General features: G+C 36.4%; 1 protein-coding gene across 1 annotated transcript; it reads left to right on the top strand.

Moving 5' to 3' along the window:
- Window positions 1–686: 686 nt before the first annotated feature.
- Window positions 687–20,972, top strand: conv (convoluted). Its single transcript, XM_053765577.2, has 20 exons — window positions 687–848; window positions 1,371–1,639; window positions 2,607–2,776; window positions 3,173–3,325; window positions 3,877–3,980; window positions 4,429–4,527; window positions 5,003–5,104; window positions 6,075–6,219; window positions 7,294–7,448; window positions 8,678–8,777; window positions 9,682–9,854; window positions 10,474–10,677; window positions 11,629–11,860; window positions 12,906–13,105; window positions 14,348–14,432; window positions 15,333–15,528; window positions 16,541–16,618; window positions 17,848–18,042; window positions 19,571–19,835; window positions 20,437–20,972. The coding sequence occupies exons 2-20, from the start codon at window positions 1,384–1,386 to the stop codon at window positions 20,870–20,872; spliced, it is 3,348 nt and encodes a 1,115-aa protein (XP_053621552.1). The 5' UTR covers window positions 687–848; window positions 1,371–1,383; the 3' UTR covers window positions 20,873–20,972.

Raw genomic sequence — 20,972 nt, 5'->3', positions numbered from 1 at the left:
GTTATATTACTAACTCTGATTTTTGTATTGCTATGGCATTATATCGGACAAGCATTATTGATACCGTATTTAATAGCTTTTTATAATGCTTTGTTTGATATACCGACGGAAGAACCCATGAAGAACATGACAAGAAGAATTAAGTTTCGGAAATATTGTTTTAAGAAAAGCGAAATTTTCGACAGTTCGCTGGATATTCCCAGTTCTGCATTTTATCATGAAACATATGGCATAAGTATATTAACAATGGTTCTAGATGCTTTTATATGCTTTACTTATCTTTGAAATATATAAATTATACACGACGTTTGTGTTCTTAATCACAATGTATATAATCATATTCCGAATTCAGAGCACTAGCAAATGTGGATTATTTGTTTTCGTGGTTAATAAAATGAAACATATAAGTGTACACATGTAAAATATTTTGATCTATTGTTTTTATCGTTCCGTTTAAATAAGTATGTTTAGAGTATTTGTTCATTTGTTTTTATAAAAAAACATTTGCAGCATAAAATGCTCCAAATGCTTTTTTCGAAGGTTTCTAAATAAACTCGATATAAACCTTATGCAACACTTTTGCAATGGCAACATTTATCTAAACGTAAAATAATTTCGTTTATTTTGACAAGATGAGATGACGTCTATCAACGCCGCTGATGTCAAATGAATGTGTCAAGTCAGTCAACAAGTCAGTTTTGTGTTGACCGTGAAGTGGTAGGATGTGTAAATTTTCCCAATATTAATATTGCGTGATTCTCGCATAATTATTATGTTGCAAACACTGAAAAGAAACTAACAACTGCAGGAATTGCTGTAATTCACCATCGGTTGCGAATTACTTGCAGGTAACGTTTTAAAACTAGTTTTTTCTTAAGTGAAAGTATTTTGTCTAACTTTGGTCAACTATTGCAAATGAATAATTAATCATGCTATTAGCACTATTTCTAATGATTATTCGATAGGTATACACAATAAAAATTATAATGCATATACGATTTTAAAGGCGGGTTATTCTTTATTTTAAAACAGGTTTTTACGTTCTTTTACTATACTTCCTACTGGTTGTCTTATAGCCTTGGGACAGGTTTCTCCGAAGTAAATAGTGACAAGACCTCGTATCAATAAAGTAGACAACCTTTCCACTTATGCTTTCCCTATTATTTAACAGCCTGAATACATTTTTGTTAATTAAAAGTTTTCATGCCTCAAAAGGTAAAATGTTTTATATGATCTTTTTGTTGTCTGTCTGCCTGAACCCTATTCTGACTCAGGTTAACTGTCTTTATCAACATATATAAGATGAAATGATCGGTAAAAACTAGGTCATAATAAATTATATTTACTGTAAGTATGTCAAATCTTTGCAGAACACCTACCACCATGGCAACACTCATAATAATCACCATAGCAACACTGTTCGCCATAACACAATCTGAGTACATACCGCCCGGGCCCAGATATCCGTGCCCGAAAGAGACGCAGTTATTGCATCCATGTGTGTGCGAGAGCGGGACAGATGCAGGGTTGTACATACGTTGTGAGAATGCAGGGCTGGCAGTGTTGAGTGTGGGGATCGTGAACTTGGCAGGGCTCGGGCAGCCGATTGAGAGGTTGCTGTTGCATCAATGCAAAATTTGTAAGTATTCTATTAGTATTATTTACTAGCTGCGCCCCGGGGCTTCGCTTCTGTGAGAATTTCGGTACAAAAAGTAACCTATGTCCTTCTCCGTACTTCAAACTATGTTTATGCAAAATTTAAAGAAGATTGGCGGACGGATAAAGTGTGAAGAGGTAACAAACAAACTTACTTTCGCATTTATAATATTAGTTAGGATTTACTTTTAATACTACCCAATGAGAATGTTCTTACTACAGCTTAGGACAACTGTTTTAAGAACTGATTAGCTAAAATCTCCAACCACTAAGATTTGTTTTCTTATGAGGCTGCTGTGTCCATTTAGCTTGCAACACTAAACATTATGAACACGCTACGCCGCGCCACGAGAGTAGGGACTTTATTTGTCTATGGTTTGCCTGCACAACAATAGACAATTTAAAGTCCACAGCAAACATATACCGCACTACTCCTATTTTTCATTATTTGAACTCCTACTGGAGGGCATGCATGGAGAGAGAGCGATGAATATAGAGGAGACAAGTGTTATTTAAATGGATTTGTTATACTTGTCACATATGCTTTTTAACTTATTTTTGAAAATAATAATGAGATGAAGAAATTCTGGAATCGAGCGGGAATTGAACCCGCGCCCCTGTCACAGTGGGACCCCTGTGGGACAGTGGGGTATGTTGATTAGTTATGAATACCTACTACTGTTTAATGAAGATACTGAACGTCGGCGTGAGACGTAAAGGGGATGAATTAATTCAGCCGAACTGGCTCTGGTCTCGATAGCTCAGTGGTCAAGAGCACTGTCCCGGATAGACAGGGGCGCGGGTTCAATTCCCGCTCGATTCCAGCTTCTCATTATTATTTAAAAAAACGAGTGTGATTTGTCAGGATCGTGGCGAGAGGGAATCCCTAGTCGCTGATTAACTCGGTGTATTTAAAAGGCATTTAATTCTTTATAATTCTTCCTTTCCAGCGCACCTCTTCGGTCCCCTATTCCACAGATCAACAATAAGAGTCCTGCACATAGAGGACACTCCTATAAAGACCATAGACAAATATGCGTTCGCCGGTGTCAACAGGACTCTGCAAGAACTCAGAATGATTAATACGAAGATTGCGGAGTTCCCTAAGGAGGCTTTCAAGGTGAGTTCGGGTCTTTATAGTCTTCATTTGAGGCGTGTGGTGTGTGTATGTTCTTCTCCATACTTCAAACTACATGTATGCGCAATTTCAAGAAGGTTAGTTGAGTAGATAACGTGTGAAGAGGTTACAAACAAACTTACTTTCGCGTTTATAAATTTTATGTATGTATGTTTGTAAGCGTATGCATATTTGTATACGTGTAATAACTATCGAACCTTTGGTCCAATTTTGATGAAATTTAAAAGGTGTGTCAATAGAATTTTTAAGTTCGTGGGGCATCAAAATCGGTTCAGTCGTTTTTGAAAAATATTTACAATTTTGTAAAAAAAAATATTGTGTTCGCAAGGTCTAAGTTCGTGGCGAACAACTAGTATGTGAAATTTTACTTATTTTCAGATCCTAAGCAACCTGACGGTACTATCGATAGATGGCCACCGAATCACCAAATTGACTAAGGACATATTCGCGGGTAGCGAGGCGGCCGGTCGTATAGAGAGGCTGCATCTGACTAATGGGCTCATTGCTGAGTTCCCTGAAGACACCTTCCAGGTTCGTGGTTCATTGAGAAAATAGGGCTATCAGTACCTATTACTGATAATATGTGCATAGTCAAAGCAAAAAAAATCGTAATCCAAAATTTATCCAAAAAAATCTATAATAGTTGGTTATAATACTTGAGTGCGCCGCCTGACACTACGCTTCATAGTAAAGCTAGGCTCAGCGCAGCGGTTCACACAAAGTCCATTTTCATTGATAAATTCTGCCAATTCTTTTTTTATTTATTTATTTTTTGCCTACGCCGGGGTCATTGCACGCGAGAGCGAGAGAACACGATAAACTATGAATTGGCATAATTTGAGTTTCAAACTACGTCCATAAATTCATTGATATTTTGCAATAAACGCAAACCTCAATAACTTTGATGATGAACGATAATATTAAATTTTGATCACTCACATGTTAATAGGGTCTTTAATATTAATCCTTAATTTTTTTAGCATAATTAAAAATTTAACAAACAAACTGACTTTCACATTAATAATATTAGTTAACAAGCTGTTGTGCCCGGACCTCCGTGATAGCTTGTGTTTTTGTTGCAGAATCTGATAAAACTGAAGACCCTGGATCTCCACGGCAACAGACTGTCTACATTCAAGAGGAATCAATTCAGAGGATTGAGAGCTACTGAAGTTTTGGATTTGAGGTGATTGTTACAAATCAATTCATTTTATCTGAGATCCCAATTTTTCGCATAAATTTTTTTATCCTAATTTAATTTAGCATAACAAGTTAGGCATATATTTTGTTGACATAATAATATTTTGACATACTTTTTGGCATACCTTTTCAATAAGCATAATTCTATAATTATGCTTGCTTAGCCTAAACTATTTTAGGCTAATGTATTTTACCATAATTTTGATTTGCATAAAGCTATAGTGTAGCAGTAATATGAATGAAAACGTCTTGAACTTGAAACTGATTGCGAATTCGTTCTTGTAATTTGATGGCGAGCATGGTTCGTTCCATTGCCCTTTACGCCATCGTAATCTTGTACACAGTTCCTTTTGTAAGAATCCTTGTCTCGGCACCATAGGTGATAGTAGGGACTGTCCTGATATAAATTTATTCAAAAAATGTTAAATTTTCAGCTATAATAACATAACTAAACTGGACGGTAGCCATATTCTAGATTTGACGATGTTGGGATGGTGTAATGTTAGTCATAACCAAATTGCAGACATACCAAGGTGAGTCAACTATATTGTTTATGGGGTGTTTCAAATAAATACGTATATATGTATGTATACAGGGTTACTGGTATCAAACGCAAAACCTAAAGACTACTTGGGTACATCAAAACAAGTAACTTTTATTCTACGATTTTTCGGGATTCGTAGTTTTTTTTTTTCATATAAAAAATACAATCTTATTTGCGATTCTACACATGTGAACTCTATGTAATAGCCGAGCAACACGAGACAGTGTAGTAGCGTTATGTAGCGGAATCGAACATAGAGTTAACGTTTTATAGGAACTATATTAATAATAAAGGGAAATTAGTTTCTATGTACCTTATGCGCCTTTGGAAGGTTATGCGTTAGTTATCAGTAACCCTGTATATGTTACGGCTGTTAAGCCCTGAAGTGCGGTTAGACCTGGGAGTAGCCGGTCTCAGGTGGTTACACCCAGGTGCTTATTGCTCGTATAAAAATATGATTTCAGAGGTATGTTCGCGAAGAATACAATATTAAAAGTTTTGCATTTGGACAATAATAAACTGAAGAAACTCGACACAAACAGCTTCAGAGGAATGAGATTTATGAGGTAAGTCAAATTTTTTATCCACATTTTATCGGCCTGTCTGTCTGTCTGTCCGTTTGTCTGTCTTTCGGTTTATATGTCTGTATGTTTGTTCGTGCATCACGCAAAATCTACTTGATGGAATTGGATGCGGTGCACAGTTGTGTAGCGGACGGTCTAACTTTGAATCTGGTGTAGGTTTCATCGCGACACGTTGCTTAGAACCCGAGATATAGACAATAATATGTTACGAGCTGAAGTATGAAATAAACGCGTACGAAGCCGCGGGCAGAAGATAACCTAGACTAATTCAATTAGATGAAATAATAATCGAATATAAGATGAAATAATTACTAGCTTTTACCCGCTGCTTTGCCCACATGTATTACCAAAAGGAACAGTTATTTATCCGGGATGAATGTTACCCTATGTCCTTCTCCGTACTTCAAACTACATGTGTGCAAAATTTCAAATAGAATGTTTGACTAGAAAACACGTGAAGACAAACAAACTTACTTCTAAAATAAATTTCAGATTTGTTCAACTAATATCTTACTAATATTATAAATGCGAAAGTTTGTGAGGATGTGTGTATGTATGTTTGTTACTCTTTCACGCAAAATCTATTGGACTGATTGTTATGAAATTTGGTACACGGTTAGAATATAACCTGGAATAACACATTACTTTTTATCCCGAAATTACTACGGGAGCGAAGCAGAATATAACCTGGAATAGCACATAGGGTACTTTTTATGCCGAAATTCCCACGGGAGCGAAGCCCCGGGGCGCAGCTAGTCTACTATAAATGTTAAATTGAATTTTCGTGTTCCTCTTCAAGCTTCCATTCAATCGACTTTAGTGAAATATTGCATGAAAGAAACCTATTGGTTCTCGTGGGATATTGACGCGGGCGAAGCCTCGGGCAAAACCTAGTTTATATATTACTTAGGATAAATATTGTATTTTTTTTGTATGACTTTATTATTTCCAGACGTTTATTCCTTCAAGACAACCAGATATCGGACATAGGACGCAGCACATTCTCGGCTGTCACTCGAATAGGAACTATAGATTTGGCCAGAAATAGGATAACTAATGTGGATTTCCAAATGTTCAAGGAGGTCAAATATGTTGAGGTTTGTGTCCCATATATATATATATATATATAAACTAGGTTTTGCCCGCGGCTTCGCCCGCATGATTTTCCCTTCAGTGAAATATTTAGATATTTTACCCATACAATCTTTGAACCCCCCTTCTACCCCCTTAGAGGATGAATTTTGGAAAATCCTTTATTAGTACACCCCTGGACCACATAAGGAACCTACGTGTTAAATTTGAAGTTTCTAGACACAACGGTTTGTGTTGTAGTGTCTTCTTTTATATGTATAGATCAAAATATTGACGACCTCGGTGGCGCAGTGGTAAAGTTCTTGCCACTGAACCAATAGGTCTCGGGTTCGATCCCCGGTCGGGTCATGATGGAAAATGATCTTTTTCTGATTAGCCCGGGTCTTGGATGTTTATCTATATATGTATATGTTATAAAAATATAGTATCGTTGAGTTAGTATCCCATAACACAAGTCTCGAACTTACTTTGGGGCTAGTTCAATCTGTGTGATTTGTCCTAATATATTTGTCCTAATATGTATAGAACAAGTTTTTTACAAAATGATGAATTGATTTGACTTTGCAATTCGTCTAATTAGTATGGCTGCGTATCACTGTACGTGAGATGATATAGGAAATAAATTATAAAATTTTAATGAAGCATCTCACATAGACATATGTGCAGCTGAGGTTTTTTTAATTGTTTTTTATGTTAGTATATAAGCTGTTGCAATTATCTTGTTATTGTTATTTATACATGTGTATCTCTATCTGGCATGTTCCAACTTCTAGTTAATTGTACGTGTCGCGGTTGATGCAAATAAACTTTTTATTTATCTATCAAATTTAATTTAGTTGTTCGCCGCGAACTTGGTTCTCGCGATCGCGCACACAATAAATTACAAAATTGCGAATATAGCAAAAACGACTTAATCGATTTTAACTTAAAAATTGTACCGATTTTCGTTTAGTTTTCTTTTTGTGTCATAGATAATTTTATCCCGAGTGTTCTTAGCCGTGTTTCGTGAAAATCGAAATGAATATTGAAAGTCGGGGGTTTTTTAATTTGTCTAACAAATAAACTTGTTCGAATTACAGCTCATAAATTTAGCGGAGAACAACATAACATCGATATCCACCCAAGCGTTCACTGACCTATATTTGTCTGTGGTAAACATATCTCACAACCAACTGGACACAATAGAGAGTGGGGCTTTTCAGAATTGTAATAATATGACGATATTAGATCTCAGGTAAGCCTATATTTTGTTTTAAAAAATAAAATTACTTTTTACAAAAATGTCATTTTTGCCACTAGTTTTCAAAACCTATGTACGGGCTGTAAACGGTTAAGCAGTTCCGTCGCCTGGGCTCCGCCATCAGGTCACGCTTGTCATAATAATGCATTGTCATGGAAACTGACGCGACGTGGGAAATTTCAACTCTGCAGGTCAACTGGAAGTAGGAGAAATCTAATTTGCAAGATTTGATTAAAGACAACGCGACAGGTGATACTAAATCTTATAAAAAATCACGCATGGCGTGTCATTTTTCAACTCATACGGGCGTGTTATAAAATGGAGATTCTCATAAGCGACGAGTCACTAATAAATACATCATACGGCTAAATGTGGGTTTAAAATCAGATAAATAAAAAAAAAAATGGTTTAATTTCTAAGCTGACTCTATGCTTTGCGGCGTCACAGCCCAGCATTTGTTGATTTGCCACGGCAATGGCAAACCCTTGTTGGCATGATAGCGACCAACACTGTTCAAATGAGTTTCCCTCGGCATTTTTTCTCAGCAGTGGTCGTTCCGAAACGCTAATCTTTTAGCTTTGGTAAACATGACTTGATCAATACTAATATTATAAAGAGAGAAGATTTGTATTTTCGTTTGTAATGAATAAACTTAAAAAGTACTGTGACGATTAATGTTGAAATTTGGCACAGGGACGAAAAAAACACATAGACGAAACCTTCTGGAGTGACATAGACAACTTTTTTGAATGAATGAATGAATGAATGAATGAACATTTATTGCCAAAAATTACACACCACAATACAAAATAATGATAACAAACATATAAGTAAAAAAAAAATCTTATCATACAAGTACAAATACAAGTATGTAAGCGAGTTGTCACGTTGTACCGTGGGTTCATTTCGGCAAATAGACGCATTCTGCATGTGTTGCAGTCACGTCAGTAACTTCAACGCCTTTTCAATGGACTGGAATGAGTCACGGGTCACGGGCGAGAGTGGCAAACAAAATACATAAATATTAGCAACGAGATACACAATTCTATTATGGTTTTAACCGAGCGAAGTCGGGACAGACCCTTAGTTTAGAATATGACGTGAAAAAGTGCCTGTGGCGGTCTAATTTCTGAATAAATGATTTGATTCGCCATCGACACGCAAATGTGGGACGTTGAGTGTTGTCGGTTATTGTTGGTTGATGACAATTTCTTCATCACCAGTTACAACAAGTTGAAGAAGATTCCTCGCGGTGCATTCGACGAGAACAGTTACGCGTTCGAACTCAACGTAGCCTATAATAATTTCACGGATTTCTCACAGGTAAGTGGACATTTTTGTTCGTTTATGTCTATGATCTCCCTTTGCAAAATGTCCCTGTCTCAAAATACGTCGTTCTAGTAATGGCATTTTTCTGAAATGTCACTTTCTCAAAATGTCACGTTCTCAAAATGTCACGTTCTCAAAATGTCACTTTCTCGAAATGTCACTTTCTGAAAATGTCACTTTCTGAAAATGTCGTTATCTCAAAATATTACTTTTTCAAAATGTCGCGTTCTCAATATGTCACTTTCTCCAAATGTCACTTTCCCGAACTCTTAAATATCTCTCTCTAATAGTGCCTTTTTCCGAAATTTTCCTTTCTCAAAATGTCACTTTTCCAAACTCCAAATACTTATCTCTTTCTAATAATGACCTTTTTCCGAAATGCCCTTTCTGAAATGTCACTTTCTCAAAATGTCACGTTCTCAAAATGTCACGTTCTCAAAGTGTCACGTTCTCAAAATGTCACGTTCTCAAAATGTCACTTTCTGAAAATATCACTTTCTCAAAATGTCGCATTCTCAATATGTCACTCTCCAAATGTCACTTTCCCGAACTCTAAATATCTCTCTCTAATAACGCCTTTTTCCGAAATTGTCACTTTCCCAAACTCAAAATACTTACCTCTAATATTGACCTTTTTCCGAAATACCCTTTCTGAAAATATTTCTTTCTAATACTTAATGCCCTTTTTCGAAATGTCCTTTCCTCAAAAATGACATGATATTCGCGGAAGACCAGCGTCGCGGCTCACACCACGGCATCATGCTGAGCGAAGACCATTTTAATACAATATTTAATACTATTATATATCCAGTAATATTTATGTATTTTATGCGTTTTTTTTGTATAAAAATGTGATGGTGTCGCCATATTAACATTAATTTATGTTTATAATTACCAGATTCCCATACACAACATGACAGGTATAAGGATACTCAACGCGTCATACAATCAATTAGAAAATATACCCAAAATGGCGTTTCCGAAACTGTACGAACTGCATACGGTCGATGTTTCATACAATAAACTGACAGATATATTCAATGGAGTGTTTCAAAATCTGTTTTCTTTAAGGTGAGTGACTTGGTGTGTTTTTTAAGAAAGAAATCTTAAAGAGTATAGTTTTTTCCACGTGTATTTTCACCCCCCATCATAGGCAAAAGGGGTTGACTTTGGAAAAATAAAAATAGCCTATGTTTGAACGGGGATCTTTAACTACATGCATACCAAATTTCGTCAAAATCTGTCCAGCGGCAGCGGAATAACAATCTGTCAATTCCGACTTTCGCATTTACAATATTAGATGCGAATAGCTTTTGCCCGCGGATTCGCACGCGTGAATCTCCCACGAATTTACAATATTAGATACGAATAGCTTTTGCCCGCGGATTCGCCTGCGTGAATTTCCCACGAATTTACAATATTAGATACGAATAGCTTTTGCCCGCGGATTCGCCTGCGTGAATTTCCCACGAATTTTTCCGGAACAATTTTCCGGAAAAATTCGGAAGGGAAGAAATTTTCCGCGATAAAAGGTACACAAAAAAACTTTCAACGTATGCAAAATTTCAAGAAGATTGGTTGAGTAGATAGACCGTGAATAGGTAACAAACAAACTTATTTTCGCATTTACATTATTAGTTAGGACTTCGACAAATCACTTCTAGTCGTGTAGTTTAAATTTTTATTACAGATATTTAAATGTAAGCCACAATGAGTTGGAGCAGATCAAACCTGCGACATTCGGAGCCCTGTCCACTGTGTTTCGACTGGACCTGTCCCACAACAGGTTAACGTCCGGGTCCCGCGGTGGGCTGGCGAAGCTCGCCGGCTGTAGGGAGATGGATTTGTCTTACAATCAATTGGATACTATACCACAAATACCTATAAGTTTGGGGTAAGTGTATTATATAAATAACTAGCGACCCGTCCCTGCATCGCTCAGGTAAAACCTTAATAATTATGAACCTAAACCTTCCTCAGGAATCAAACTATGTATAAATAAATCGTGGGTCGGGTCGGGAGGTTCCCTCTATTGTGGTTGAGCTTCGCGATGGCTGACTCGCGCGTCAACTCGTGAACGGGTGCTGCCGGGGGGAACTGGTCAGCTCGATCTTTTATTAAAACTTTTTTTTTGTTTGGTTAATTATACATATATATATATATATATATATATATAACATAACACCTTCCAAAGGCGCATAAGGTACATAGAGACTTACATCTTTTGTTCTACGACTTTTGTCTAAACGTAATAAATACAAAAAAAATCCTTTTTTAAAAAGTTTTAATGTCGTTTCTATAAAACGTTAACTCTATGTTCGATTCCGCTACATAACGCTACTGTACTGTCTCGTGTTGCTTGGCTATTACTTAAAGTTGAGATGTGTAGAATCGCAAATTAGATTGTATTAATTTTATGTGAAAAAAACTACGGATCACGAAAAGTCGTAGAATAAAAGTTGCTGTTCTGATGTACCCAAGTAGTCTTTAGGAGGTTTTGCGTTTGATACCAGTAACCCTGTATAATCCTTACATATTATAAAACAAAGTCCTGTACCGCGTTTGTCTGTTTGTTCGCGATAAACACAAAAACTTCTGCACGGATTTTCACCAATAGATAGTGTGATTCCTAAGGAAGGCTTAGGTGTAAATTTTATTGTTTTTTTTTACCCGAGCGATGAGCATTTTCCGTTGAGATATAAAAATCGAAGATCTGGAAGACCTGATGTAGACCCATGATGGTACAGCTAAACTATAGGGAATATAGAAATGACGACTTAACAAAAAAATTTCAGTCTGATGAGCATTTTCTATTGAGATATAAATGTATATATATCTTCCGTAGAGAACTAAATTTTGCCCACAACAATCTAACGGAAATCAAACCTAACACGTGGCCAACAATGAATTCCCTTTTACGACTGAATCTATCACATAACAAGCTAGAAGTATTAGAGGGACACAGTTTTGCTGGTTTATTGACGGTGCAGCATCTAGATTTGTCTAGTAATGGAATTCAAAGGCCGCCCTGGGAAGCTCTGAACACGTTGACAAGTCTGCAATATTTATATCTACAGGTAAGTAAATTTATTTATCCTACTGGTTGGTTCGCAACGCATCGTTCCGACCGCTATGTCGCGATGTCATTGAATATTTTACCAAATTTTAACAAAGACAAGAATGAGTTTTACTATATGTCTTCACATTAATTACTCTGTACTGTAGTAATGATCAATTTTATGAATGATTGGTTTTGGATATGATTCCTTCGAAGCCGTCGTCGTTCCTCCGAGTCGGAACGCTCTGCGAACCATCCCACTGATATTATAAATGCGAAATTTTGTGAGGATGTATGTTTGTGTGTGTGTATGTTTGTGATTCTTTCACGAAAAATCTTCCGGATGGATTGTTAGGAAGTTTGTTACATAGATATAACATAGTTACGTAGAATATAACGTGGAATAACACATAGGGTACTTTTTATCCCAGAATTCCCACGGAGGCGAAGCCTCGGAGCACAGCTAGTAGTTTAGTGTAATAAAAATGTAAAGGGCTGTACATAGGAGATATTACAGAAAAATTACTATGACAATAATAGAAGCCAGAACAATTTTTTTAGAATCTTTGTCTTTCTGTCTGTATGCTTGTTCACGTATCACGCAAAAGCCGTTGAATGGAATCTGATAAGGTTTTCACAGATGGTCTAACTTAAAAACACGTTGCTTAGAACCCGAGACCTTGACAATAATATGTTACGAGCGAACGCACGTAATGTACGCGGGCGAAGCCGCGGGAAAGAGTTAATGTTTGAATATTTTATTATTATTCTTCATTGAATAGAAATGTGTTTAACGAAATAATCAAATTTTAAGTTTGAACTATGTATAAGTGAAAGTATTTCATTGATATAAAAAATTGTAAGAAATTCCATTAGGAAAAAATATAAATTATAACCCGCCGGAAATAAATGTGACCCACGCTGAATACAAATTTCATTTAGAAAGGTACAAACAAAACAAATATGTATTATTTTAAATCGTGTTACATTACAATATGTCTACATACATAGAGTAGAAAACGAATTTTTTAACTTAAATTATATTATTTGCGATTTTTTTCTAGAACAACAACATAACGTCCCTATCGAAATCGGCCTTCGGCAACCTTCCCACGATGTTCCATCTAGATTTATCCCACAATCGAATCACAAACGTCGCGCAACATTCGTTCAACGGTATGCAGCAATTATTGCAGCTCAGTTTTAGAGGAAATGGCCTGGAGGCCATTCCTAATGAGGCTTTTAAAGGATTGGTGGCTTTGAGGTAAGATTTAGTTAAAATATTTACTTTTGTAATTTGGAACCCGATGTGGATCATAATATAGGACCGGAAATTTTGGAATTAACCTAATTGGAACCCATTGAGACCCAATCTTTATGTACTTATTTGTTTCTGAAATTTGGGATGTGGGACCCTAATTGGAACCCATTGGTACCCAATCTTTATGTACTTATTTGTTTCTGAAATTTGGGATGTGGGACCCTATTTGGAACCCGATGTGGATCATAATGTATAATCGGAAATTTAAGTATTTGTTTCTGAAATTTAAGATGTAGGACCCTAATTGGAACCCGATGTGGATCATAATGTATGTGTGTGTGATCGCGTCAAAGTGTTCGAGCGGATTTAGAATTTATGACAGTAGATCCAAATGTGCCAGCGCCGGCGAAATACATCGAAAGATATTCCAAACAAAGCGTAGCTGCGTTACATTTGCTTTCGCATTTATAAAATCTGTTAGGATTCATTCACTGATTACCAAGTTTATTCTACAAGATATTTAAATAAATATTCATTAAATTGATTAAAATTACGTATTGACACTTTGGAACCCAAAGTGGAACCCAACATAAAACCCATTCCGCCACCCAACCTGGGACCTAATATTCAAATTCTAAATTCTTTGATACACATCACTTATTGACGTCAAAAATTGATTTAACACTTCGCGGTTAACTGAATGTGATTTCTCCCTATACAAGTATTATTTATTTTATGGGAAACTAGAAATTCATGCGATGGCCAAATCGATCTATTTATTATATATTTATATCTATTTATTTGTCGATCGATGGCGCAGTGGTAAAGTGCTTGCCTCTGAACCGAGAGGTCCCGGGTTCGATCCCCGGTCGGGTCATGATGGAAAATGATCTTTTTCTGATTGGCCCGGGTCTTGGATGATTATCTATATATGTATTTGTTATAAAATATAATATCGTTGAGTTAGTATCCCATAACACAAGTCTCGAACTTACTTTGGGGCTAGCTCAATCTGTGTGATTTGTCCGTATATATTTATTTATTTATTTAAAAACCTAAAAGATTTTCAATATTGATATGATACTAACTTGCGTAACAACTCAAGACAGAAGGTCCCTTATGTAGGGACTAAATGAATTAATCGTCTTGGTGTTACATGGATCTCACAACTGTTTTACCTTAGAAAAACTGAGCTGCGAGACTTGGGTTTTTTACAGAATGTTTCTGCTGGCATTTATTTTACAGGAAACTGGATTTGTCACACAACAAGTTGGAGAAAATTGACAACAAAACGAACGGATTGCTCGACGATTGTTTATCATTGGAGAAGGTAATAATAACATTTTTTTTTTTAAATTTCTTGCCTCCTTCGTTCGCCAAAACGATGATTTTGCCAACGTCAAAGTTGAGATTGACACGGAATATAATATGATATAATATCAAATTCAAATTCAAAATTCAAATAATTTATTCAGAAATTAGACTTTCACAGGCACTTTTTCTCGTCAATCTTTATATTTATAGTTATTTCTCATAAGCTACAAACTACTGGCATTTCGGAACGACCACTGAAACACGGTTATCAATATTGAAACACGGTTCAGTACAAGCATTTGTTTATTTTCATATCTCCTGATAATTTGTCTGTAATCTATATATATAGCTTGAACAAACATACAGACAGACAGACGTGAAAAAGTGCCTGTGAAGGCTTAATTTCTAAATAAATGATTTGATTTTGATTTTTGATTTTTGATTCAGACAAAAATTCTTAAATAAAATATTTTTGCTTCTATTTGTCCCATAAAGTGAATCTTTTTGAAGCTGTGGTGGTGTAGACGCCCGCCTGTGGATCGAAAGGTCCCAGGTTCGAATCCTACTCGTGCCACATGAGTTTGATATCAATCTGACTCGTGTATTGTTTTCATCGACCACCGCCTGCTTCCGGTGGAGGAAATCATCGTGAGGAAACCTGCACACTGGTTGATTCTTATTAACTTGTGTGTGAAATGGAGAAGGCAATGGCAAACCAATCCATTAATAGTGCCAAGGGAGTTGTTGTGTGTGTTTCATTCCACGTAATGATCACGACCCTCAGCCATGAGGAAATACGACTATTCAAGATGATAATATCTTGTGTACAGACGTAGTCCATTCACAATGTTATCATATGGATCGATATAGATTTAGCTAAATACAAAGGGTACACAACTATTCTGTATTTTCTCAGGTGAACTTGAGTTACAACAAATTCAGTTTTCTAACGAAAAAGATGTTTCCTTCCTCGCCGTGGATCCCGTACCGACTCATGGAAATCGACCTGAGTCACAACGAGATACCGGTACTTACCCCCGACATTACGCACGGAACGAAGACTGTAAAGAAAATATATTTTAGAGGCAATATTATTAATGATATTCGCAGCAGTAAGTAGAGTTTTGAGCTTTGTTGTTTAGTTTGTAAGGTTTAATTTTCTGTGTTTTTTTTACCGATGTACGGTTTAATGTAAGTGTATCTGAGTCACAACAAAATACCCGTACTTACCCTCGATATTACACATGGAACGAACACTGTAAAGAAAATATACTTTAGACGCAATATTATTAATGATATTCGCAGCAGTTAGTGGAGTTTGGAGCTTTGTTGCGCTTTGATTTCCCATGCATTAATTTCTTGGGGACAAATGTTCATATTAATTCGTCAGTTAACCAAGAAATGAAATTATATTTTTTTTTTGCTGTGGCACCCGCAAACTGGCAAAAAAAAATAAATCTATTTGTTGATTATCAAGCTATATTCTTCGGAAAAGTATGTGACCTACAGCGAACCGAAAGAAAAAACATTTATTGTAGCAGTACAGTATACTGCAGCGGTGTCGAAACTGTGGGGAACTTTTTTTTTTTCATTTATTTTGGCACATAACAGTCATTATACAGGATATTTACATTCAACAAACACAAATTTTAAGTTCTAGACAATAACAGTGCCGAATCTTATTTAAGTTATACATAGTATAATTACGTTAACACAGTGTTGACAAACATTACCAAATTTATATAAACTAAGAATAAAAATACGGACAATCAAAGAGTATAACTATTGTATCGCTAACAATTTTTCGTGGAGAAAGTTTTTAGTGGTTTTTAGCGGTTATCTAACCTCTAATGCGGTTAGACATAAAACTAACTGAACAATCGGCTGATTGTCAAAAATACACGTGAGGTCCAACAGAAATATAAACTTCAGAATTGTGACAACCAGAAGTGTAATGATCAAAAAGTTAAGCCAAAAAAACTGTACATATTTTGAAGAACTATATAATTTCATGAGCGACACACGATAGCGCGTTCGAAAACTGGATATCGCCATCTAGTGACACACATATTCAGCTTAAATATTGGCGTTTAAACAGTGACTTTATCCATTAATCCATTTCAGATGTTCTCGGAAATCTAACTAGTTTGGAAATTTTGGACTTGTCTGATAACAATTTGAAGGATTTAATTTCACGCACTAGTGAGTATTATGCTACGATGAATGCGAAAGTTTGTGAGGATGTATGTCTATGTATGTCTTATGAAATTTGGTATATGGGTAGAATATAACCTATGATATACAGCGTTACTGGTATCTAACGCATAACCTTCCAAAGGCGCATAAGGTACATAGAGACTAACATCTTTTGTTCTACAGACTTTTGTCTGAACGTAATAAATACAAAATTCTTTTTTTTTTAGTTTTAATGTTGTTTCTATAAAACGTTAACTCTATGGTCGATTCCGCTACATAACGCTACTGTACTGTCTCGTGTTGCTTGGTTATTACTTAAAGTTGAGATGTGTAGAATCACAAATTAGATTGTATTGATTTTATGTGAAAAAACTACGGATCACGAAAAGTCGTAGAATAAAAGTTGCTTGTTTTGATGTACCCGAGTAGTCTTTAGGAGGTTTTGCGTTTGATACCAGTGACCAGTAGTAATATATGGTATTTTTATCCCGAAATTTCTACGAAAGTGCCCCCGGGCGCAGTACTAAATAAATAAATAATAATAATAAATATATTAGGACAAATCACACAGATTGAGCTAGCCCCAAAGTAAGTTCGAGACTTGTGTTATGGGATACTAACTCAACGATACTATATTTTGTAACAAATATATATATATAGATAAACATCCAAGACCCGGGCAAATCAGAAAAAGTAATTTTTCATCATGACCCGACCGGAGATCGAACCCGGGACCTCTCGGTTCAGAGGCAAGCACTTTACCAGTGCGCCACCGAGGTCGTCAAATAAATATATAGGAACAAATAACACAGTAAACATTAAAAAAAAATGATGTCTCATTTATTCAGAAATTAAACAGTTTTGAAAGTTTATATTATACTAGGTTTTGCCCACAACTTCGTATGCGAGTAAAAATCGGTTTCACGTGGGAATTTCAGGAAATATCAGTGCTCCCCTACACTGTCCTAGGAACCTACACACCAAATTTCAGCTTTCTACGCCCAGTAGTTTCGGCTGTGCGTTGTCTGTCAATCAGTCACTCAGTAACGAGTTTTATATACCTATTTATATACCTATATAGAATATAGTAATTTCTCAAAACGATACAAACTACTGGCATTTCGGAACGACCGCTGCTAAGAAGAAATGCCGAAACTCTTTTGAACAGTGTTGGTCCCTATCATACCAGAAGGGCTTACCATTATTGTTTTTTACATATTATATTTTCCTATCAGCTGAAGGTAGATTCCACCTACCAGAGAACTTAACAGAACTGTACGTAAGAAACAACGAATTGGAGAAGCTACCGATGGAGAATATAGCGAAGTCCAGGATTCGAATCTTGGACGTGAGGAACAATAAGCTGACAAGTTTCGATCCAAGGCTGGTGAAGAAAATCGCTGTGGAGAAAATTGAAGTGTTTTTTGAAGGTAACAAAGAATATTGAAAAATTTTTTACTACAGGGCGATTTCTGATACATTGGCATTATTGTATCTGCACGCTCAGTCGACGGTACTGAACAACTTTTCGTATGGAAGCAACCTTGAAATCGCGACAAAAAAAATCAGCTGATCCATACATTTTCCACAAGTTAGGTATTTAATTTTGTATAGAACAGCTGATTTTTATCCGCGATTTCGGAGTTACTCCCATACTAAAAGTCGTTCAGGATCACGGACTGCCCAGTCCGAAAATAAAATATAGCTTTTGTCTACATGCTCATGTAGACAAAAGCTTATAGGCAACAAAAACATTCCCAAGGAGGGTTGTCGGTTTTGAAATTACAAACGAATTTTCAAAATTGTAATGTTCTTTTTTACGCTGACCCCGCGGCGTCACAGCTCCGAATGCAACCGGGAACGGAGCGAAGATGAGAGAGAGCTACTTAACTAGCCGTTTGCTTCGTTCTCCTCCGTTGTTTTGACGTCCGTCGACGGATCAACAAGAATTGTATCGATTTTCTGCGTACGTCGACGCACGTCAATGTCAAAACTTATGGAAAACAACGGAGCGGCAACGCGCTAAGTCGACGCAACGCAGCAATGGAGCCGGGCCCTTGGGCAATCATGTTATAAACGTATTTATAGACAATTTTTTTTTAATAGTCTGTTTAATTACCTCTTGGTCCCCGCTGTTAACTGTTGGTCATGTATCGCGTTAAACTACAATTTACTTACTGGAATATTATACAGGGTGTAACGTTTCCTCCGACATAGCCGAAACCTACGTATTCTCCCCAATAATATGAACATATTTCCCTAAGAAACCGTGCCTGGGAAATCAGTAGTTAGTTACCGAGATAATGAGGTTCGATGTTGAATTTGAAAATGTTAATTTTTTTTGCAGTTTTTTATAATTTATCATGCTATAACCGTCGTTTTATCGAACGAAAACCTCATGAAAATTTTGAAGAATTCCCTATCAAAACTAATGCTGTTTACGCCAGTACACCACAACACTAGGCGCGTCCCGCCCGCGACCCCTCGCGCGGCAGCCAATGGCTATCGAACACGACAATTTCAATTTTATTCCTGCGCGCGCACTACAAATCTAGTTTTTTCTATTGCTTTTTTTTCCTGTCATTCGATTCGATTTCTGTTTTTCATTATACCAATTTGTAAGAACAAAGAAAAATATAATTATCTAATTCTTAGCTCCAAGTATTTTATTTTAACTACCTATTAGTTCCGTAACGAACAAATGCTGAAGTTTAAAACATGCAATGAATTGACCGCGCGATGTTCGCTGTACCATGACTTGTGCACTGATTTTTTTAATATTTATATTTTTAATTATTTTTCCCAGTTAAATTTTTACTCTGAAGTGACTTTAATTGGGGTACCGTATGGATATTTAATGGCTATGTCGGGTAGTGTTACACCCTCTATACAAACACTGTAAGCGTGCCTTATATTAAAAAAATAAATATTGACCAATAATATATAAACAATTTTTAGGCAACAATCTCCTATGCGATTGCCTGATCCGTCCGTTAAAGCACTATCTAACCCGCCTGACACACGATGAATATAAAAAATCATCAATATACACAAATATAACATGTAAGGAGCCAGACATTTTGGACGGAGAAACTGTATCGGGTGTGGACGAGGAGAGATTATTGTGTGCTGGCAACATTGAGTTGGACAATAAGTTGCAGGAGTATGGCAACACTGGGGATTTTACGTCTGAACCTGATTTGGCCTTTAGAGATATTCAGTAGTAAGTATCCCAGCTAATGTTATAATGTGAAAGTAAGTTTGTTTGTTACCTCTTCACGCTCTATCTACTCAACCAATCTTATTGAACTATAGGGTAAAAATGACTACTCCCGTGGGACAATAACGCGGGCGAAGTCGCGAGCGAAAACAGGTTTACTAATAAATTCTTATTTTTACCAACTTTCCTTATAGTTTCAACTGTCTGCAATCACATCTCGCAAGTTTTATTTTATTACTTGCTTCTAAGACTGACAAGAATTTGTTTCCGTGTCAACGAATTATTATGATAAACGTGACTTGATCGCACACCCAGGATCGGCTCCCGACGAGGGAACTCCTCACATGTTTACTGCACGAACGTGATTATTTGTCACGCTTTTAATGCAACAATATCTCTGTGAGAACAATAAAAGGTTTGGTGGGAATACGTATTATACATGGGTCAGATTGGTATGCGAACTCATGTGGGATGTAGGATTCGAACCTGGGACCTTTCGATCACAGACGGGTCTTAACCGCTGGACCACCATCGTCTAAAGACCGATAGTTAGTCATTATTTGTATTTTTCATAGTCTTTTTTACTCAATATATTTTATTTCAGTGCTCAATCAGGAATATACGTGCATTGGTTCGTAACCACAGTGCAAGATTTGGCCGATTTCAACCTCTATATACGCGATGAGAAAAACAACCTGTTGTATACCAACACTGTCTCGTACAATCTTCGCTCTATGACCATAGCCATAGACGACGAATTAAAAGGAAAAATAAAGAGTAAGAACACAGAAATTTGTATTCAGGGTGTTACATCGAATAACAGCCCGCGCAAATGGTACAGTTCTCAATGTCAGAAAGTGTTGTCAAATTTTGACAGTTGGCCGAGAAAGTTGAACATAGACAAGAGGAGGTTGACGAAGAAAAAAGTGACATATAGCTGGTTCAGTAACAGTGTGTTAGGATTGGTTAGCGATTCTATTTTAATTACGTTGTGTATTTTCCTTGGTGTTTGTTTGAAGTTGACCGACATTGATCTTTGATTTTGAATTGAGATATATATATATTTTTAGAGATCCGTTGCTTTGGTACGGAAAAGCGTGATCTTCAAACTAAGAGACCGACTCGCTCTTGACCGGTTTT

Source organism: Plodia interpunctella, chromosome 27 (genome assembly GCF_027563975.2).
Source record: "Plodia interpunctella isolate USDA-ARS_2022_Savannah chromosome 27, ilPloInte3.2, whole genome shotgun sequence".
NCBI lineage: Eukaryota > Metazoa > Arthropoda > Insecta > Lepidoptera > Pyralidae > Plodia > Plodia interpunctella.
This window is presented reverse-complemented; position numbering and strand designations above follow the sequence as displayed.